This window comes from Diorhabda sublineata, chromosome 7 (assembly GCF_026230105.1).
Source record: "Diorhabda sublineata isolate icDioSubl1.1 chromosome 7, icDioSubl1.1, whole genome shotgun sequence".
Classification (NCBI taxonomy): domain Eukaryota; kingdom Metazoa; phylum Arthropoda; class Insecta; order Coleoptera; family Chrysomelidae; genus Diorhabda; species Diorhabda sublineata.
The window spans coordinates 6,584,275-6,603,957 of record NC_079480.1 but is presented as its reverse complement, the minus strand read 5'-3'; the positions used below and the strand labels follow the sequence as shown (position 1 = coordinate 6,603,957).

Sequence of the window (19,683 nt, the reverse complement as noted above, 5' to 3'; positions counted from 1 at the left end):
ATTTTGTTTTCAATTTGTAATTGTAAAAATGCGTATGTGATTTTTCCCACATATTTCCATTTGTTATACAAATATTTTCTCATATTTTAGAACTAAGTCAATTCAGAGAAATCAAAAAATTTTTATCAAAAGTTTATGCAAACACTTTAAAGTTAATGTAATGGGTTCTGTAAATTCTTCACTATAATTTTTCAATTTTTCAATCAATCTCCGCTGCATATTCATCTACTCGTATTTGTTTTTGCTTGAGGAATTGTTGTGGTATTTGAATTGCATTGAACTTTATGTTTGACGCAATTAGGTTAGGTTAGTTATTTTAACTATTGACTATATGGATATAAAACATATATAAAAATGTTGTCATTAAACATTTATTCAAATAATTAGTGTTGTACTACTTTGTTACCGAATGATTTTTAATAAGCAGCATTATATTACGTGAGCTGACGTCTTCTAAATCTAAAATAATTTCATTCGGGTTCTGGCTATGTCAGATCAGCCACAACGCGTTCTGGCAAACGCAAGGCGCGTTGTGGGTGTTTTAAACGGTCACTGACCACAATTCTCAATATATGGCAAAAAATGTGGGTAGAAAGTAAATTTAAACTAGAGAGGGAGAGAGATTCGTTGAAAAATTTTTAGGTAGAATAATGGAATTTTTTTATAGGAGGAAGGTTTCTTGGAGATGACACTGGTAAAAGGAATTGCTCCTCTGCGGAGTTGGGGTTATGGTGGTTGCGTGGACTACTTGCTGATAGGAGGAAAAACAAGACAATTAAAAACGGCTCTCTTCGTTTTGGAGATTTATATATATTTTTTTTGAACAATTTTCCTTGAAATTTTCTGCTTTTTAAGGTCTTCAATGCTTGGTCGACATCTTGAATGGTGATGTTATTCCTTATGTGCGGTTTGTTGGTTTTCTTAGTTTTACCTTCTCCTTTAAATAACTCTGTTATGTAGTCCATCCATTTGTCTTCTGATATTTTACTTGAATCGCAGAATTCAGTTTTTTCTTTCTCTTGTTCTCTTATCACCCGCCAAATTTGTTTTTGGGCGCTGTTGAAGTTTCTCGTTTTTGTTTACATTTGTGATTAACTTCTTGACGGAGCCATGTTCGTATTTCTATTGTTGGCAACTATGTGTGTGCTTATCGCCTCCTATGTTCTTTCTGATTTAAAGAGAGAGATTGGTCGGAAAATTTTTAGGTAGGATAAGGGAAAGTTTTTATAAGAGGATGGTTTGTTGGAGTTGGCTCTGATATAGGAGTTGATCCTCTGCGGGGCAGGGGTTGTTGTGGTTGCGTGGGGTTGTATTTGCAGACCTGGCTGGAAAGGAGGAATAGCGTATGACCATTGGCCATTGGCCAATAGAACGAAAAGAGAGTTCTGGTGTAAGTCAAAACAGCTCTTCATAATTTTGTTTTTTTTTTTTTAATTTAACGCAGACATTATTTCCTATACCTATTACAGGACTCGTTTTGGTTATTTGGTAAAGAATCTTGGCCAACACTAAAAACTATAATCGAGCCCGTTAGATATTAACTTTAAGGGTGCACAAACAAATCGAACAGAGAAATCAATCCAAAAAACTTCACAAGATACTGACAACTGACAAGAAGATTTAAAAGTTTTTTCACTACATTCACTTTTAGAACCTCTAAAGTTTTGATTGCTAGTAAAGAGATAATAACAAATAGAGATTTTACAGCGCGCCGCAAAATTAACGCATATTTTAAGGTAACGCTCAAGTGTTGTGACTTAAAATGGTCCAAAATGGACGTGAAAGAGAAATCTTTCGCGTTGTTGCTGTCATTTGACTTGAATAGTCAAAATCGGTTTTTGCGAATGTAGGCATTATGAAGTTACAAGCATTTCACTGCGTTAAATATTTTCCCGTATCTACGAGGTCTGGCTATTAAAGAATGAGTCTGCGCGCCTAGAGGGCGCCCTAGACGGGTGGGGTAAAAAACGAGTAGTGCGTTGGATATCTAGATATCTTATCTATGCACGTCCCAAAACACGTTTTCGTCACTATTATAGTATTTGTGCAGTACCAGTTTGAAATGAACATGTTTTTTACACTTGTGACAGGAGCAACGTATCAATCTCAAATTTCTCGTTAAATTGAACAAAACTTCGACTCTACCTCGTGCGCGTATTTTTGAGTGATGAAAGCGCTTTAGTGAGTGCCGAGACAGCACTGAAGATGAGCAGCGCCCAGGTCGCCCTGTGAGTGTTTCAACTCCGGAAACAGTGACCAAAATCAACCAAATTGTGCGTGCAGGTCATCGAATGAACATCCGGATGATTGCCGAGCCTGTAAACGCCGATAAAGAAACGGTTAGAAAAATTTTGCACGAGAAATTACACATGACAAAAGTCTGTGCAAAGTTGATGCTAAATAATCTGACTCCTGACCAAAAGTATTTGCGTCAACTGGTCTGCTCAGATTTCCTTGAAAGGTTAGAAAATATCTGCTTTGAAAAAGACTCGATTGGAGTCGTTAGAAGCGGTGAAGCAAAAAACAGCTGAGCTCCTAATGGAAAAAACGTATGGAAAGGTGTGTGTGGCGAGGGGAGTATTCGAATGTAGAATAATTTTTATAATAAAACCCTGTTTCGTAACCAGTCTCATTATTTAATAGCCAGACCTCGTATAACTCAAACTGTCACAAGCAGCATCTTCAGTTTGCTTAATAATACCAAAACTGGGGAGAATATTAATGAGGCAAAATTTTATTCAGTGAAATGGAATTTGCAACACTAGCTTCATAGTAAGTCCTGAATTTAAACTCATTGTGAAACGACATGAATCGTAAACATAAAAGTGCTGGTAGAAATCGTATCAGTCGCAACTAGAAATCTGATTTCAAGTACATCTAGATGATGTGAACAAAGCAACGCAACCCATACTAGTTTTAATTATAATAACACACTTTTTTATAAAGTATGTAAACAAAAATTATGCCTAATTTTTGATATTTTCAGTAAAGTATTTTTTTAAAAATATAAGAAGGATTTTGCAGAATTATTCGTTAATTTTGTGGAACTGTGTACTTAAGTAATAGAGTTTCTCAAAAATGTAATGAAAAACAATGTTTCAATTATGCTCTTTGGAGTTACATATTTTATATTTTGTTTCTAGTATGACCCTAGTAAAATTTCCGGACATTGCATTGGCGTACAACCTAATCGCTTATCACGTCTTTTAATTAATCTAAAATAAACTCCAAGGGATTAAAACAATAATCAATTGTAAATAATTATTATAAATGTTTCTAATGTTCTTGACTTTAGGTCTCTTCTGATTTAAAACTAGTTTCTTTTATAATTTTTTGAAGACAGATTAATATTATAAAAGAAACTAATTTTAAATCAGAAGAGACCTAAAATCATGAAGATTTAGAAGCATAAAAATATCAAAAGATCTAAGAAATTAAAAGTTATTATAAATTAGAACTTTAAGAAAGAATGTTTTCAAAGACATTCAATTTTTTATTGAATAGATGTTATATACGATGACAATAATTATTTATATTTTATTATCCCTTTTCTATATAACTCTATTCGATAAATTTATTTGATAATGACTACTAAATAATTATTTTAATGCTGTAATAAAATTAATAGGTACTTACCTTCATTTTCAGAATTACTCGAACGATCAAAACAGCTACACAATTCATCACATCTCCACTGACACAAAGTGAAACGGACTTGAGACATTCAATGCAAACTACTTTGGATCAATTTATGGAACAGGAGCGGAATCCACATTAATTTTTTTCTATTATATTCGTTTTGCGACAATATAATGGTTACTTAAAACTTTCAAAAGCCACCGAAAATATTTCAATGAAAAATATTCACACAAGTGCATGTGTGTATTATATAAGTTCCGCTTGAAGATCATTATGCATATGAAAAATACAAAGGAACTAAACTTCATCGGTAATCATTTAAACATACAGGGTTTGTCCGCAAAGTAAGGACTGAGTCGATTTAAAAAAATTTATTGAGCCAATCGTTACAATTCTTTAAAAATTTTCAAAATAGGCTCCTGCTGCCAGCACGATTTCCAAGCATTGAAGGCGTCACGGAAGGCATTCTCCGGAATATCCTTGATAGCCGCGGTGCATGCTGCTTGGATCCCCTCTGTCGTCTCGAAATGCTTGCCTTTCATCGGCCTTTTCAGGCGAGGAAACAAAAAAAATTCCGGGGGGGACCACATCTGGGCTGTAGGGCGGCTGCGGAAGCGTTGAAATGCCGGCCTTAGTCAGGTAGCTGTTCACAAGAAAGGCGGTGTGAGCCGGGGCGTTGTCGTGGTGCAACTTCCACTCTGCTGCGATGTCTTGTCGGACCCGATTGACCCTTCGTTTGAGTCTCTTGAGCACTTCCACGTAAAACTTTGCGTTGACGGTTTGTCCAGGAGGAACAAATTCATGGTGGACGATGCCTTTGATGTCAAAAAAGACAATGAGCATCGTTTTCACTTTGGATTTGCTCATTCTTCCCTTTTTTTGGGCGAGGAGACGCCGGTGTGTGCCACTCGGAAGATTGCCTCTTTGTCTCGGGATCATACTCAAAGCTCCATGACTCGTCACCTGTGATTACGTTATTCAAAAATTGGGGGTCACTTTCACACGTTCGAATTTTCTTGGCACACTTCCACTTGGCACGCCGCAATTTCTGGTCGTCAGTGAGCACTTTTGGGACCATCTTCGCGCACACCTTGCGCATGTTCAAATGCTCCATCACAATGTCATGAACCACAGATTTTGGTAAATTTAACATCTGGGCAATCAAACGAATACTTAGTCGACGGTCTGTGTTCAAAACTTTGCGCACACGAGTCACATTGTCGGTGTTTGACGAAGTCGAAGGTCTTCCAGCACGGTCTTCATCGGCGACCTCTTCCCGGCCCTCCAAAAGACCTGGTGCCACCGAAACACACCACTTCTTGCTAAAGCAACATCTGGGTTCAAGCCTGCTTGATCATATCAAACGTCTCTGTCGCAGATTTACAGAGTTTCACACAGAATTTAATCGCGTACCTCTGCTCTAACGAACGCTGCATTTTCAGCTTGCACAACTCACAGAAACACGTCGCGCGAAAATGCCTGTCCTGGCTCTCCAGGTGCTCAGAGACAACTGACCAGCCGCTCGTTTGTTAGCTAGGAACGCCCTCTATCGAATCCAGTCGGTGCGCGCACGCTCTGAAGTACAATCGCGACGGAAGAAAATCAGTCCTATTACTTTCCGGACAAACCCTGTATATCTCAATTACAGTGGATTAAACGGACTAATTGTCGTCGTTAGGGATTCGGATAATCGGATTTATGAAGAAAAGCGGGTTTTGTGCGTTTTGTCCGCCTGCAACGTGCCGTAGAAGTAAAATTCCTGCGTCGGTCTGAGAGACCGATATTTAAAAAGTCAAATAATATTGTCAGTTGTTATTTTTTTTGCGGTAACGTTATACATCTTTTATTAAGCTTCGCTAAATTTTTGATACATTTTATTATACTTTTGTGGCACAAAATAACCATGTAATTATACATACCATAGAACAGCATTATATTTGATAATGGGCATACATAAAACAAAATAATATTTTTCAGTTGACAAACGTCTAGGAGGATTAATTTAATGTACAAACTAAACAGAAAATATGTTTTATTATTCATATAAGTATATTTAGACTCACATTCATAACTGGAACTACTCATCGGTATCTTCCCCTGTATAACAGTCATGACAAATTTCATTGAGGTGTTCTAAGCAAAGGAACCGGCTACATTTTAGGCATTTGTACCTGGTTTTTCTATTTTTCTTGGACAAATATAGCAGACATCGGTCATAAATTTGATTTTGGTTATCAAGAACATTTTCAGCTTCTTTTCCACATATTTCCCGGAGGCGCAATCGAATTGTACATGAAAGTCTCTTATTTGTAGATCTTCTTAAAATATGATCCTGTACAAGCTCATATCCTAATTGCTCTTAAAATTTTTGGCGTCGAAGTGATGATTGGTTGTTGCTCTTGAAGACTATACATGAATTAATACCTGCCACATTCAAAAGTTCATAAAAAACAACAAGTGGCCATCTACGAGTTGCTCGTGCACAGTTGTAAGCTTCAAACATTTGGTTCACTACATCGATACCACCTTTTGTGTGATTGTAATCTATGATTATTTCAGGCTTTCCCGTTGTTGTATCCAATTTATCACCATGGTGCATCGTTGACAAAACAATGACACATTTGTTCTTACTTGGAACGTAGGACGCTAAAGTGCACGTTTCGTCAAAGGCAAACATTAAACTCTTCTCTGGTCTTCGGGTCATAAGTTCTGAAGGTATCTGTGGCTTATTCTTACGCATTGTACCTATTATTGTCAGATGATAATCACGCAAAAGTGTGTCGGCAACAACGTTACTTGTAAAAAAATTGTCCATTGTTATATTGCTTCCACGGACAGGTTCACATAACCGACAAACTAGTGCAAGATTCGTATTGTCAACAGCAAGAGGTCCTTGTGGTTGTTATCCTAAGTATACTTCCAACTTGATTACATAAAATAATTTAGCATCATCTAAGGCATAAATTTTTATAACTTACCGATTTGGCTTGTTTGGTATGTATACCTTGAATGTATAACGACCTCTAAATGAAGCTAATACTTCATCTATAGTTAGATAAGCTGAAGGAATATAAATAGTTCTTGGGTAAATTTGATACAAACTCGTCAAAAATCTCACAAAATGCAGCAAATTTCTAATTTAAATATTTCCATCGCCATCTCGTTTCCTCTAAATAAATCGTCAATATTTTGCCGGCCACTTTTGTTAGCACCAGAAATGTATAGTAGACCAATAAAGGCTTTCAGTTCTATTGGATCGGTGGTGTTATGAGTCCTTAGTGTCATATAATTTATGTACTCATTCGAGTAAGAAACTATTTTTTCTAACATAGTGCTCGTCATGAATATTCCCATATTTCAGATGCTTTTTTTCAATTTAATTTCGCCCTTTGTCATGTCACATTAGGAGGCAAAAATTTTACTTTAAACTTTCCATTTTCTCTTTCTAACAATTCAACCGAAGGATGTGTTGGATCATTATCCAATAAAAGTAGTGCAAGTAGTGAATTGGTAACTGAGAATTGCTATCTGGGGTCGATATTAAGTAGCACTGTGGCAATTGATAATTCTATTTCCACTAGAAACAGATTGTTCCTATATTTTCATATATAGAGGAATGAAACTAGTATTTTCAACAGAGGTGTTTAAGAAAGGAATATATGCACATGCACTTATCAAAATTACTTTACCTAAAATTCGACTTTGTTGAATTACTGTTTTCGGTAAACTATTATTTTTTCAATATTCGATTCTAGAATTTTTATATGACCAATTTTCAAAGTTGTGAGATTTTTAAATGTTTATTGTATAGCAAGTTATTAATTAAAAGTAATTTAGATATATATTGTATATTTTACTATTTTAAAACACTTTAATATCTATTTATTAACAGGAGACAGAGATTATCATAGTTAAAGTAATTTCAAAATTTAATGATCAAAATGTATATTGAAAAATTTAAACTTTCTAATTAATTTCTAGTAATTGTGATAAACTCTGCATTAAGTGTTCAGCTTAAATAAATTCCAATTCGAAAATGAGTAATTTTTAGAAGGTTACATAATATATAGCTCATAGATTACGGTTTTTACTTAAAATTATTTTAGGTAAATGATTCTTTTTCAGTATCCTATCTCATTAGGGAGTATATAGGTGCATTCAGTTTATTAAATCGAGGGGTACTAATGTTTCTGTCATAGTATATAGGTGTAAAAGTTTTATTGGTAGTTATCTAGATTACCCTCAGATTTCGTTAAAATTTTGGTATTATAGAGAAAATAAAGCTGAACAATAGAGCACGGTACCATCCCTTCAGGTACTTTTTTTCGTTTAGAAATGAAATAATAATAATAATAACCTAGCCTAACTTAAAAATTATTACAATTTTTAGGTTAGGTTACTATTTGATTCTTCAAAATGAACAAAGTACCTCAAGGGATGGTTTCCGCACCCTATATATATATGTTTATTTAGAAGCATTATTATATCAAAAGGTCCAAGACATAAGAAATTTATAATTTTCTCTATAACATACTAAAATTTTCACGAAATCGGAGGGGTATAACCTAACCTAGATAATTACCGTTTTATTATATAGATATTAATATATATTAGAGAATTATGCTTTAAAAATTGAAATTATTGTAGAAATTATATCTTTCTGTAATATATATATTTTTTTTGGACTTAAAATTATTTTTTATTTCACCACCCTTTTATTGTAAACGAAGGGATCCACTTTATGTATGGCACAGTATTCATACCTACATGGTTCGTCTGTTGTATAGTCGCATTATCACGATCCTGTCGGTAGTGTAAGACTTTATTTTCGAGCACTTTATTTTTATTTTTTTTTTTCGATATAATCTAAGACGCACATTTAAATTATATGCTTTAAATGGTTACAAAGTACACGCAATAAGTTAGACTAAAATGGGAGATTTGTACGTTAACTGCGACCACGATCGACAAGTTTACAGAAGAAATGGGATCACTGAACTATCGAGGTTTGAACTGTTTTTGTTCTTGCATGTGTCCAAACATATATAAAATCCAGTAAAAGTTACGATTGTAGGACCGGAGGATAGTAATCCTGTCACATTACAAGATATTACTAATTTAATTGATGGGGAAAGGAAATCAATTTACAATACCATATACAGTTATATACTCTGAATTTAGTGATGATGATATTACGTCAAATCAACCAGGATTGTCGAAAGAAAGTAAATTTGATAACAACTTAATTGAGAAGGAAAATATTCATCCAAGTAAAATCATAAAAGGGTCTATGTCTTAGTAAAAAAATGCAGTTCTAAAAACAAATACATTTTCCTTAGAAAAGCATTAAGTGAAGTAGACGAAGACGGAGGAGAATAGTTTTCTTAAGGTCTTTGATGATACCGGAAAAACATTTAAATTGTTCGAAAGCGATGTATCATATACGTACATGTTTGTTTTAAAGTTTTGAAGTCTAATTGTTATAAAAAAGAAAGTTTTATGATCAAAGTTTATAAATTACTTATATAAGTACAACTATGTTACTATTACTTTTCTATTCCTAATTTTAAAAGAGTATAGTTAGTTTTTTATAACAAGTTGGTACTTAATCGTTTATTTTATATGTCACATATATACTACTTTTATTTACAAACAACAACTTAGTTATATTTCTATAATTTCTATGAATTTAAGTAATTTAAGGAGAAAATTATTTCATAAAACATACAAAGTAACTGAGGATACAAGTTTTACTAATAATTAATAAACAAAACCATGATGTTGCATGTGGAAAATGAAAAGAGAAAAAGAAGAAGAATAACAAAATGTTTTTGTAGCATGAATACCTTTACATCTAAATTAAACATAATTAATTTTATTAAAAAATCTAGATTTATAGTAATGATTTTCTGCAACGGATTTTAGAAGGTTTATGTTTATACATAACATCCACACAATATATTGAAATATTTCAAGAAATAGAGACATAATATTTAATTTAAATATAATCGAAATAAATGATATATTAAGCTGATGCCACTCTACTACAAACAAAACATGTAGGAAAAATAAGTAATTTAAGTGGTTGGAAAATAAATGAACAGAAAACAGTCGTAATAATTTGAATGTCTTATCATGTCTATTGATTTCTAAAAAACCTTGCAAAACACATCACATAATCACCAAAGTCATAGAAAATCATATATTTGTAGAAATGAATCATTACAATACTTTATAAAATTTTTCTACAATTAGAAATGTAACAAAAAAGACCAAGTCTCAAAATGAATCTAACTTTATTTATAGCTTCACATGTGTATTTAGGTTGACAGTAATTCTACCAAAATCTATACTGTTTTTTCACTTGTTCTAAAGATCAACTTAAAAGCAATGTGGACGCGAGTTTCAATGATTACAGACAAATTTTCATTCAGTAAACAATTAAATAAGATAACGTGCAAATTAGAGTTAAGCAATTTAGACAGTTTAGCAACATTGTACTAATATTATAAAATTATGAGTAAGAAAATATAATGTATTATTTTCAAATATTCAAATGAATCAATTAATAAAAATCAAAAATTTTTATTCCATTTTTGAAAGAATTACTGTATACACATACAAAGAATAAAATAAATAATTATCATTTACCCCCAAAGCCGCCCATAAGATTACCTAGACCACCCAAACCTCCAGCCGCACCGGCTTGGAGCTGTCTCATCATATTTTGTAACCCTGCCATGCCACCCATTTGTTGAAGTACCTTCGGGTCCATCATTTTTGCCATTTGTTGGTTAAGTTTTGCCATTTGATTGTGGTTAACATTTTTGGCCATATCGCCGCCCTTGAAAAGACCTTTTATGCCACCCATTTTTTTTACTACACCTGCGAATTTTGTGTACTGAGTGATCAGGTCTTTGACCTCTCTTTCTGAAAGTATATTGAACATGATTAATAAAATGTAACACAATCAGAAGATTTTATCAACTAATAGCATTATGTATTATAACATTATTTAAAAATATGAGAATATCAGTGTAAAATTTCTAATCAATTCACTTAAAATATACCGGCGTTAATTTTAAATTTAACTATTCCACTGGATTTCCATCTCACTTTACTAAGAGTGTAGTGGGAATGTGTGAATAAAGATTTGTTTTTGGCTTGCCTTGTTCTTTCATATTTCCACTGTACACTGAGAATAAATAATTTTCAAGGAAAATAATAAAACTTTACAATGGTACTGTACCAACAAATAATTAATTCATTTATATATGCTTATGCAGAATTTACAATGCAATTTACAGAATGCAAAACAGTGATATACATCGAAAGTCAATCAAATAAATTCAAATTTACTGCTACTACTGCAACCAATGTTCCTTTTTCAAGCAAACAAGTAAGTGTTATTAGAATAGCTCTGAGTATTTTGAAATAATATGGTTACTATTGATTTAAAGCACCATTAACTTAGGAAATATTTCATGAGGACAATATGAAACGAATGGCATTTTGTCAATTTATGATATAAAAATTAAAGGTTAAAAAAAACATATTTTTTTAGATGAAACTATGTTCTTGACACAAGCATAGAAATAATTTGTTCACTGTAAGATATTGATCAGTATAAACTGAATAACCCATAAAAATTAACGTTCAGATATGATTTTAAGTGGACTGCATGAAGTACCTCATGGTCTAAAGGGAATTTAATGAGAAGTAAATATTTGGGGCTTGAACAAATTCAAATTATTACTATGGTTCCTGTTAACTTTAATTATTTGGAAAACGGTCTTCCACATCACCAGATTTGTCTCCAAATGATATTTTTCTATGGGATTACTAGCCATTATAGCCATTCGGCTTGTTACATTTTTGTTCAAACATTTTGAATATTCCTTTGTTCACGTATTGTGGCGACTTCATTCGAAAAATTCAATAAAACCTCGAAATGTATTCGAATTACTATCTACACTTTAAATCCCTGTCAATTTTAGTAAATTTGTGATGATTTAATTCTTTATATTCGCTGGCAAGATCTTCTTTTTTGCTTTTTTATTGTGCTCATCTAAATTTCAGTTATCTTTATGTGTTTCCTTTTGTTTTAAGCAAACTTTGTATGAAAAGTTCTCATATAAATTCGTATTTCCTATTTATTTGGGGAATAGAACGAATAGAATAGAACAGATTCTTGTTATATTTAAAAAATATAAATTCAAATCTGTTTTTTTACTCATCCCTTCTTCAGACGCAACTCCAACAACTGGGAATTCTGTTAAGGGCTGCAACCATTCCGGATTTCCATAGATAATTCAGAGTCTTATTTTTAATATATATAAATCTGAGTTGTTTTCAATTTTTAACAGATTTTATTCGTTTTGGCATGTAGGTCTGTTAAATAAAATCTTACTCAATCTACCCAATTCATACTAAACTCTGCTTCAGTCATATCTGTCAAATAGAGCCTTCAGAAAAAAAGTTAGTGAGGAGACATCTAAATTTCAGCCTATTAAAGCTGGAGTTCCACAAAGCAGCGTCCTAGGGCCAGCCTGTACCTGATATAAACTTCTGACATTCCAACCTCAAACTACACTATGAAATGAGCATTTGCTGATGACATCCAATAATAATTTCTGCCAATCTCCAAGCACTTATTCCAGATCAAAGAATGGAGAATAAAAAATAACGAAAACACATCACAGCACATAACATTTTTCAATTGATTCAATTGACTTTAACTGTATTTTAAAATAGTTGTATGTTATTTTATATAATAAATATTATTTTATAATCTTTAGTTATTTGTGATTCTGCAATTGAATATAGATTCTATACCTGTTACTCCTGAGCCCTGGGCAACTCTGACAGCTCTTCCTGGTTGTTTTGTAAATAACTTTGCTCCGTCTTTGTTGTCTAATTCATAATCATTCATACTGTCCATTATTGTCATTAATCTTTTTAGTCTCGCCATTGACTCTTGTTCACTACCTTTTGACATAAAATCTTGGCTAAATCCTGGTATCATACCCTGAATAATTATATAGGTGTGTAAATACAAAATACAGGATTTTCTTAAAGATAAATTGTGAGATGATTTTATGGCTGTCAGGTCAGTTGTTGGACCTACATTCGAGGCAGAAAAAATGAGATTTACAGGAAGTTTGCTTAAATTAAAAATAAATGATGAAAGAAAAGATTCTAGACTGATAATACAAACAAAAAGATACTTACTATGTAGAATACGAGAGGGAGAAATGTCAAGATTAACGAATTATAAGGAAAAACAGTTGAAAAGACATAGTGAAATTGATAAAAGCACAAAAACTGAAATGGTATGGACCCATATTTAAAAAGAATAACAAAGAGGATGAATTATAATACTGCCAGGACAACCATTGTACCATTATTTCCTGCAGAAGGAAGTAAATGAAGATTGTTTCAATTAGTATGAGCTGATGATAGAAGATATTATGACTACATAGTATTCACAGGAATGCACACCAAGACAATTAAACCTTTTACTTTCAGTGTATGAAAATGATAACTTGGTTATGGAAATCCGCCTCAAACAGTTTCGTTGTGAGTGTTGGTGTAGTGGTATTTTAAATAGTGTGTTCTGTATGAATATCACCAACGGTTTCAGAACTTCCAACTTACCAGTGAAGGCGATTGTTTTTAAGTTTGTTATCTGCCCAAATCTCACCTAAACTTCAGAAATTTAGACCAGCAAACAAAAATTAAGACTGTACACTGTTGATATGGAATGCACGAGACAAAAGAAGGCAAAATCAGAAGAAAAGTCTTTCGAAATTAAAATATCATAAACTTCCTTAACATTGAACCCATCTTGTTTGCCATTTTAATTACTAAGATGATTTGGACACCTAATCAAATTTTGTGACCAAAGCATATCAAGTCAGATTTGAGACTGAAGACCACGAGAAGACCAAGATATACATGAGATGCATCACAGAGGTAGTGAGTGGGAAAAGAGAATTCTGGAAAAAGTAGAAATAAACTGAAGTGGTAGCTGCCAATATTTCACGCCTCTCACACCAATAGAAATTTATACAAATTGTTGTTTAAAAATAGAAAATTTCAAAATAGCGTCTGAAATTTGACAAAAGAATCAAATATGAGTTAGTATTGTTATAATCTCAATTCATTGAATTATTATACAAAAGTCATTTTCTAAAAGTCGTTTTGTAATGGAGTAGGAGAAAATTCAATTCTGAACGTATTTGTAATTGTACTTTGTATTATTAAAAATTAGGTTTTTAGGTTTCAGTACAATCACCATTAACATTTGTCAAGTCATGGCACCAGCTTTTGGATCCCATCATCAAAAAACTCTGTTAACTTACTGTTAAACGAATTAGTAACAGTTTTGTTGAACTTGTGATCATTTTCCATGGGATATAAACTTCAACTGAATTTCTTTTTTTTGTATTTGTAAATTGTGAATAAATAATTGCAATATATTACCATAATTTGTGAAAACGGTCCCATTTTCATTATATTTTGAAACTGTTCATACATATCTCTGAGTGTAAATTGTCCATGTTTAATTTTTTCTAATAATTCTTCGTTATCTTCCAATTTTAATTCATTTACTTTGTCAATCAAACCTTCAATGTCACCCATACCTAACAATTTACTAACAAACGGTTTGGTTTTAAATGGTTCCAAATCATCTATGTGTTCTCCTGTGCCAATAAATATAATGGGACTGTTAGTAGCTGCAACACTAAAAATAATCAAATTATTATAAAAGGAAATTTATAACAGTAGTTTTATATTGAGTTTGAAGTAATATAAGACAAGATAAATTTTTTCTTATACTACTCTTCATATGAACTTTCTGCATACTTACGCACTAAGTGCACCACCTCCTTTTGCATGTCCATCCAATTTTGTGATAATTACTGAACCTACGTCAACTTTATCTTTGAAAGCTTTAGCTTGAGACTCACAAGCTTGACCAATAGTAGCATCCATGACGAATATAATGTTATCAGGATTCTTAAAATAACACATATAATTAAAAAATTGTCTTTATATTAAATTTCTTTATAAGGTTGGCAACTAAGTACTTTCGCTTTTTACTGATAGAGCCTTGCTTCATTTTTTGAATAACTTATGTTACTGCTGTACTTTGCAGTTTGCCACATGATATTGGTCACTTTGACGTAGAGGCATGTAGTGCGCACATACAGCCCTGATCTGGCATCGCACCTGGTTCAGTTTTTTGATGATAAGGACCAGAAATTTTATGAGCGCGGAATCATGAAGCAGAGGAAAAAAGATGGCAAAAGTTCATTAAACAAAATAGACAATATATAATTGATTAAAAACTATTCTTTGTTGACAAAAAGGGTTTTATTATATATGACGAAACCGAAATTACTTTGTCGCCAACCCAATATAAATACATGATACCAAGGTTATGTACAATCGAATATTATATTTTTATAAAATTTTTGAGTGCACATCATTGCTTTAAAAAAAGCTATAGTGAGAATATATAGAAGGATACATTTAATTAGGGGTTACAGTACCCTGCAACTTCCAGGTTTCTTGTTACCAACTACAGCTCACTTTTCAATACCATGGTTTTAATGAGCTACAGTATCTGTGATGGTTTCAAGGAGGTTATAATCTCACTCCTACATGTTTCTTGTTCAAATAATATTTTTAATATTCTTACAATGGCAAGGTTACCTGGAGTTTCATATTCCTCCCTACAGAATTTACAGCCATCATTGTTTGTTAATCCCAATGTCATAAAGTGCTTTGTCAGGAGACAGTGCCCTGCTTACTTTTGCTTATATTAAAATATATTTTGAATTAATGTCTAGAAAGCACTTTTTGGAGTGATTTGACATGGGAAACTACCCTCCACATCTTCAATTTTCTCTTTCATCCAAAACTCTTTCTTATAGGAGCATTTTTCTATCCTACAGAATGGCTCTGGGCCAATAAAAGAAAATAGTATTCCTTTTCTTCCGAGTATATTGGAACCTTAATTTCCTTCTATTCCTTATTACCAGGAAACCAGACCAAATAGAATCTGTTATTCTTGCATATTTCATCATGCCACCTTTAAATTAATAACAAGGGTGCTTTATGCTTTTATCCAGGCCCTTGTCATCATAGATATAAGGTATAGATGAAATTTGTAGAGATAGAATGATAATTGGTTTTAAAAAAGTGGAAGTTGGTGGTAATGTAGGGGTACACTTTAATTGATTGAGAGAAAACTTATACACTTCAGTGGACTGAAACTCTTTTATTTTAAACATAAAATATAATTCTCTGGTACAGCACCCTACTTCAATGATCATTTGTGGTAAACTGACTTTTATTTCTAAGCGCTGTTGCCGCTGTTACAAACAATGTTTTATATACATCAACAGGTAGTTATATGGATGTCTATCCAGGAATTTTGATTATTAATTACATAAATATTTAGTTATATGTTTGATATTGATGCAATATCATGTTATAATAACAAAAAAAAATTAAAATAATGGTTAATATCAATTTAAATTAGAATATTAGAGAAAAGTGTTTTATCTAAAAAAAAAAATGATATCATATGTGCTATTTGATAACAAAAAACAACTATGAACACATTCTTACCACAGCATTTGATACTGCCAACATTTCTTCAAATAAAGATTCTTCTTGTTTATGTCTTCCACTAGTATCAACAATTATAATTTCAAATCCTTCTTTTTTAAACATATCAACACCATCTTGAGCTATAACTACTGGGTCTATTTCAGTGTAACTGAAAAAAATCAATCAAAAATTAATATTGAGATAATAATAAAAAAGATGATATTATTTCTGATCTTTGCTTTTGTATGCCTTAATTTTCAGTTATTTTTTGACACTTAAGTATGTTCCTGGTAAGTTTCTAATTAAAATGTATTTTGGGTGTAGATGTAAATTTAAGCCATGACTTCAGTCCCCAGTAAGAAGTAGAAAACAAGAGAGAAAAAAAATAATTTGCAAAAAATAACTAGAATAGATATAAATTTTTTGTAGCATTGTTCTCATGGACGATACTTTTTATTATACTTATCTGAAAACAACGCAAAGAAGGATAAGAATTAAATTTAGGACATTCTATTTTCATAGTAATCACAATACATAACAACAATATATTTATTATCGGCATTATTTTATTTTCTATCAGTATATATAATGTTAGTTTTAAAATAATGTACTTGAAAGAAAATCCAGATATTCCTAAAAACATATTAGAGCTAGTGGCACAAGCCAGTGCTGATTTTTTACCAACAAAATCCAGGTCGAGATAGGAGCACATGTATCAAAGTTTGATGAAATGGGGACATCACAAAACAGTTAAAACTATAAGTGATAATATTCTTCTAGGTTATTTTGTTGAAAAGGGCAAGAATGTGAAATCTTACACGTTATGGAATCGGTTCTCAATGCTAGAGTTGTTTAGTTATACAAGAAATTGCTGCCACACAAAATATCCAAAAATGATTGCTTTTTGAAGCATCAGGCTGTGGGCTATGTACCAAAAAAGTCCAGGATACTAACGGCAGAACAAGTAACTACATTTCCACATTTTTATGTGAAACTTCAGATGAACAATATTTAGTGTTTGGAAGATGATAGGCGCTATATTTTTGTGTTTTTGCGAGCTGGAAAAAATCATATGTCAAGAAGTTTTGTCATGTACTGCTAAACATGTTGTCTAAACTGTCTAAAACATGTTGCAAAATACCTGTAACTGAAAAATCCCAAAGAATATACCGGACATGGCCTGAAGCGTTCTTCTGCAACCATGTTAGTGAAAAACAGCTCACTCTGAAAATATACAGAGGATGGCGTTATCCCAATGCAGCAGAAGGATAGATAGAAGAATTCATAATAAGAAAAATAAAAATATCACAAAAATTGTTTAATCCTTCCCACTGCAACATTTCATCAGGAAAATCAAAACATCTGAAAGACGTCTGCTCCACATCTTTAGTTCTACAGGATAAAATACCAACAGGACTAAACTTCTGCAATAATACAAATTGTACAATAAATGTTATTATTAATTCAATTGATTCCTAAATATACTAATTATGTTGTGTTCAGATAAGTGTTTTTTCCTATAATTATTTTTTTTTCTTAGCACACCGAAAAAATAGATTTGTAAAAAGAGATAAAAACAAAGTGTTTTCAGGTAAGTATAATAAAAACAGATTATAAAAAATATTTTAAAAGAAATTTGTTTTATTTATAAGTGATATTTCTAATTAGCTTAGCAGATCTTGTGCCACTATCTATCAATATAATAAGATAAGATTTTACCTTCCATAAAAGGGTATTCTTGCTTTTGTACAATTTTGTTTCACTTGATCATAAGCACCAGCTCTGAAAGTATCAGCACATACAAGACATGACTTCCAATTTTTTTTCTGATAATGATAAGCTAATTTTGTACAAGTTGTAGTTTTACCAGACCCTTGCAAGCCAACAAACATTATTACATTTGGCTTTCCTTTAATTGGTTGATAAGGCTTTACTCCAGGATCTACAAGCTAAAAATAACATCACAATAAAAAATTTGTCTAAAAAATTATTCTATCTAAGAAAATTTGATGAAACATGCACATTATTCTATTCGTCTGTGATAACCTCAAAAACTTATGTTTGTGTAAATTGGTTGAAATAAGATGTGTGTTGGCACTTTCAGAAAAATTCAAGACACCTGGGATCTTTCATGGAATATTTCATTTACAAAATATTGAACTTCACTTAAAAATAGTCTTACATTTAATTCCTATTAGTCTTTAGATAACACATCTAAAACTTATTCCTGCAGAATGATAAAATAAAATGATAAGTTGGTTATTAAAATGCGTTTTTCTGTGTATTATTGTAACACCAATTATTAAAAATTGCTTAGTAAAAATACTAGATTCATAAACAAACTCTTTCAAACTGTATAAGTTGTCAAATATAGACAAAACAATGAATATTGTAAAATAGGTATATTCAAATTGGAATAATTACTTTAACAAGTTCTTTAAAAACTGCACTTTGAATCATGCGTCTCTTGTTGAGACCTCCAGCCATTTCATCAAAGTCAATAACAGATTTAACATTTTCTCGTAGTGATTTGACTAACTTTATATTAACATCAGCCTCTATCAAAGCTCGACAAATCTCACTAAGCATTCCATTTAAAACCTAAAACATGAAAAATAAATAATATTATAAATAATAGGTTTCCATCTGGATTGACAAACCTCTTCGTTTATAATTGTTGCCTTGCTTAAGGACTGCAAGGCAGTCGTAATCTTACGACCTAAGTCCGCTAAAACCATTTTGCTTTAATATCTGTATTGTATTTTGATTTTATGAAATTATATTTTCATATCTTTTGAGTTGATGCGATTAATGTTTTGCGTTGAAAACATGAATATAGGTTATATCTTTAATTTCATCTTTCACTTGTCAGAGACAGATGATGAGACGTGGCCAGGGCTGACGTTTCGATGCTTTTAAATAAAAGTCCCAATAGAGATGTAGATAACCGACACATGAAAATGAAAAATTCCTCACCAATTAATTTTATATTATAACAAAAAGTGTTTCCACATTATTTTCAACTATATGCTTTAAAAAAAAACAAATATTTATCAAGAAATAATACAGTTACATAAAATATAAAATTGTTGTAACAGACAATGTTTATTATTGTTTCAGGAATATAAACAGAAACTAGCAATGCAATATTGCTTATATAACAATCATAAAATAATAATTCAAATGGATTTTTATAAATAGAAGCAGCAATATTTGTCAATAGATGCTAAACAAAAATATTTTTCGAGGACCACATTTGCATAAGAAATACTATACAAGTATAAGAACCCCCAAAAGGGTGGAACAATTACGTTTAAATTAGAAATACAAATAAAACTGTTAATTAATTATTCAGTAAATTTTACTACGCTGCTGTCTTGTTGACATTACAGATTTTTTACAGAATGGTTGGTTGCCCTG

The 19,683-nt window shown here is 31.8% G+C and overlaps 2 protein-coding genes across 8 annotated transcripts in view; one reads left to right on the top strand and one right to left on the bottom strand.

The window, feature by feature from the left end:
- The window catches only part of LOC130446929 (ankyrin-3-like), a 200,686-nt gene extending 191,244 nt beyond the window's left edge, over window positions 1–9,442 (top strand). For 6 of the 7 annotated variants that reach the window (XM_056783461.1, XM_056783459.1, XM_056783457.1 and 3 more), the window contains one exon: window positions 3,649–9,442. In XM_056783461.1, the coding sequence (XP_056639439.1) occupies window positions 3,649–3,778 (130 nt within the window). In that variant the 3' untranslated portion in view covers window positions 3,779–9,442. The remainder of the gene's footprint in view (window positions 1–3,648) is intronic. The other variant, XR_008910193.1, reaches the window with a different exon arrangement.
- Window positions 9,443–9,827: 385 nt separating this feature from the next.
- LOC130446930 (signal recognition particle subunit SRP54) lies at window positions 9,828–19,631 on the bottom strand. The gene is made up of 8 exons (XM_056783464.1): window positions 18,924–19,631; window positions 18,688–18,864; window positions 17,983–18,212; window positions 16,282–16,432; window positions 14,513–14,661; window positions 14,125–14,386; window positions 12,475–12,667; window positions 9,828–10,569 (listed from the first exon to the last, which is right to left on the bottom strand). The coding sequence occupies exons 1-8, from the start codon at window positions 18,999–19,001 to the stop codon at window positions 10,283–10,285; spliced, it is 1,527 nt and encodes a 508-aa protein (XP_056639442.1). The 5' UTR covers window positions 19,002–19,631; the 3' UTR covers window positions 9,828–10,282.
- Window positions 19,632–19,683: the final 52 nt, after the last annotated feature.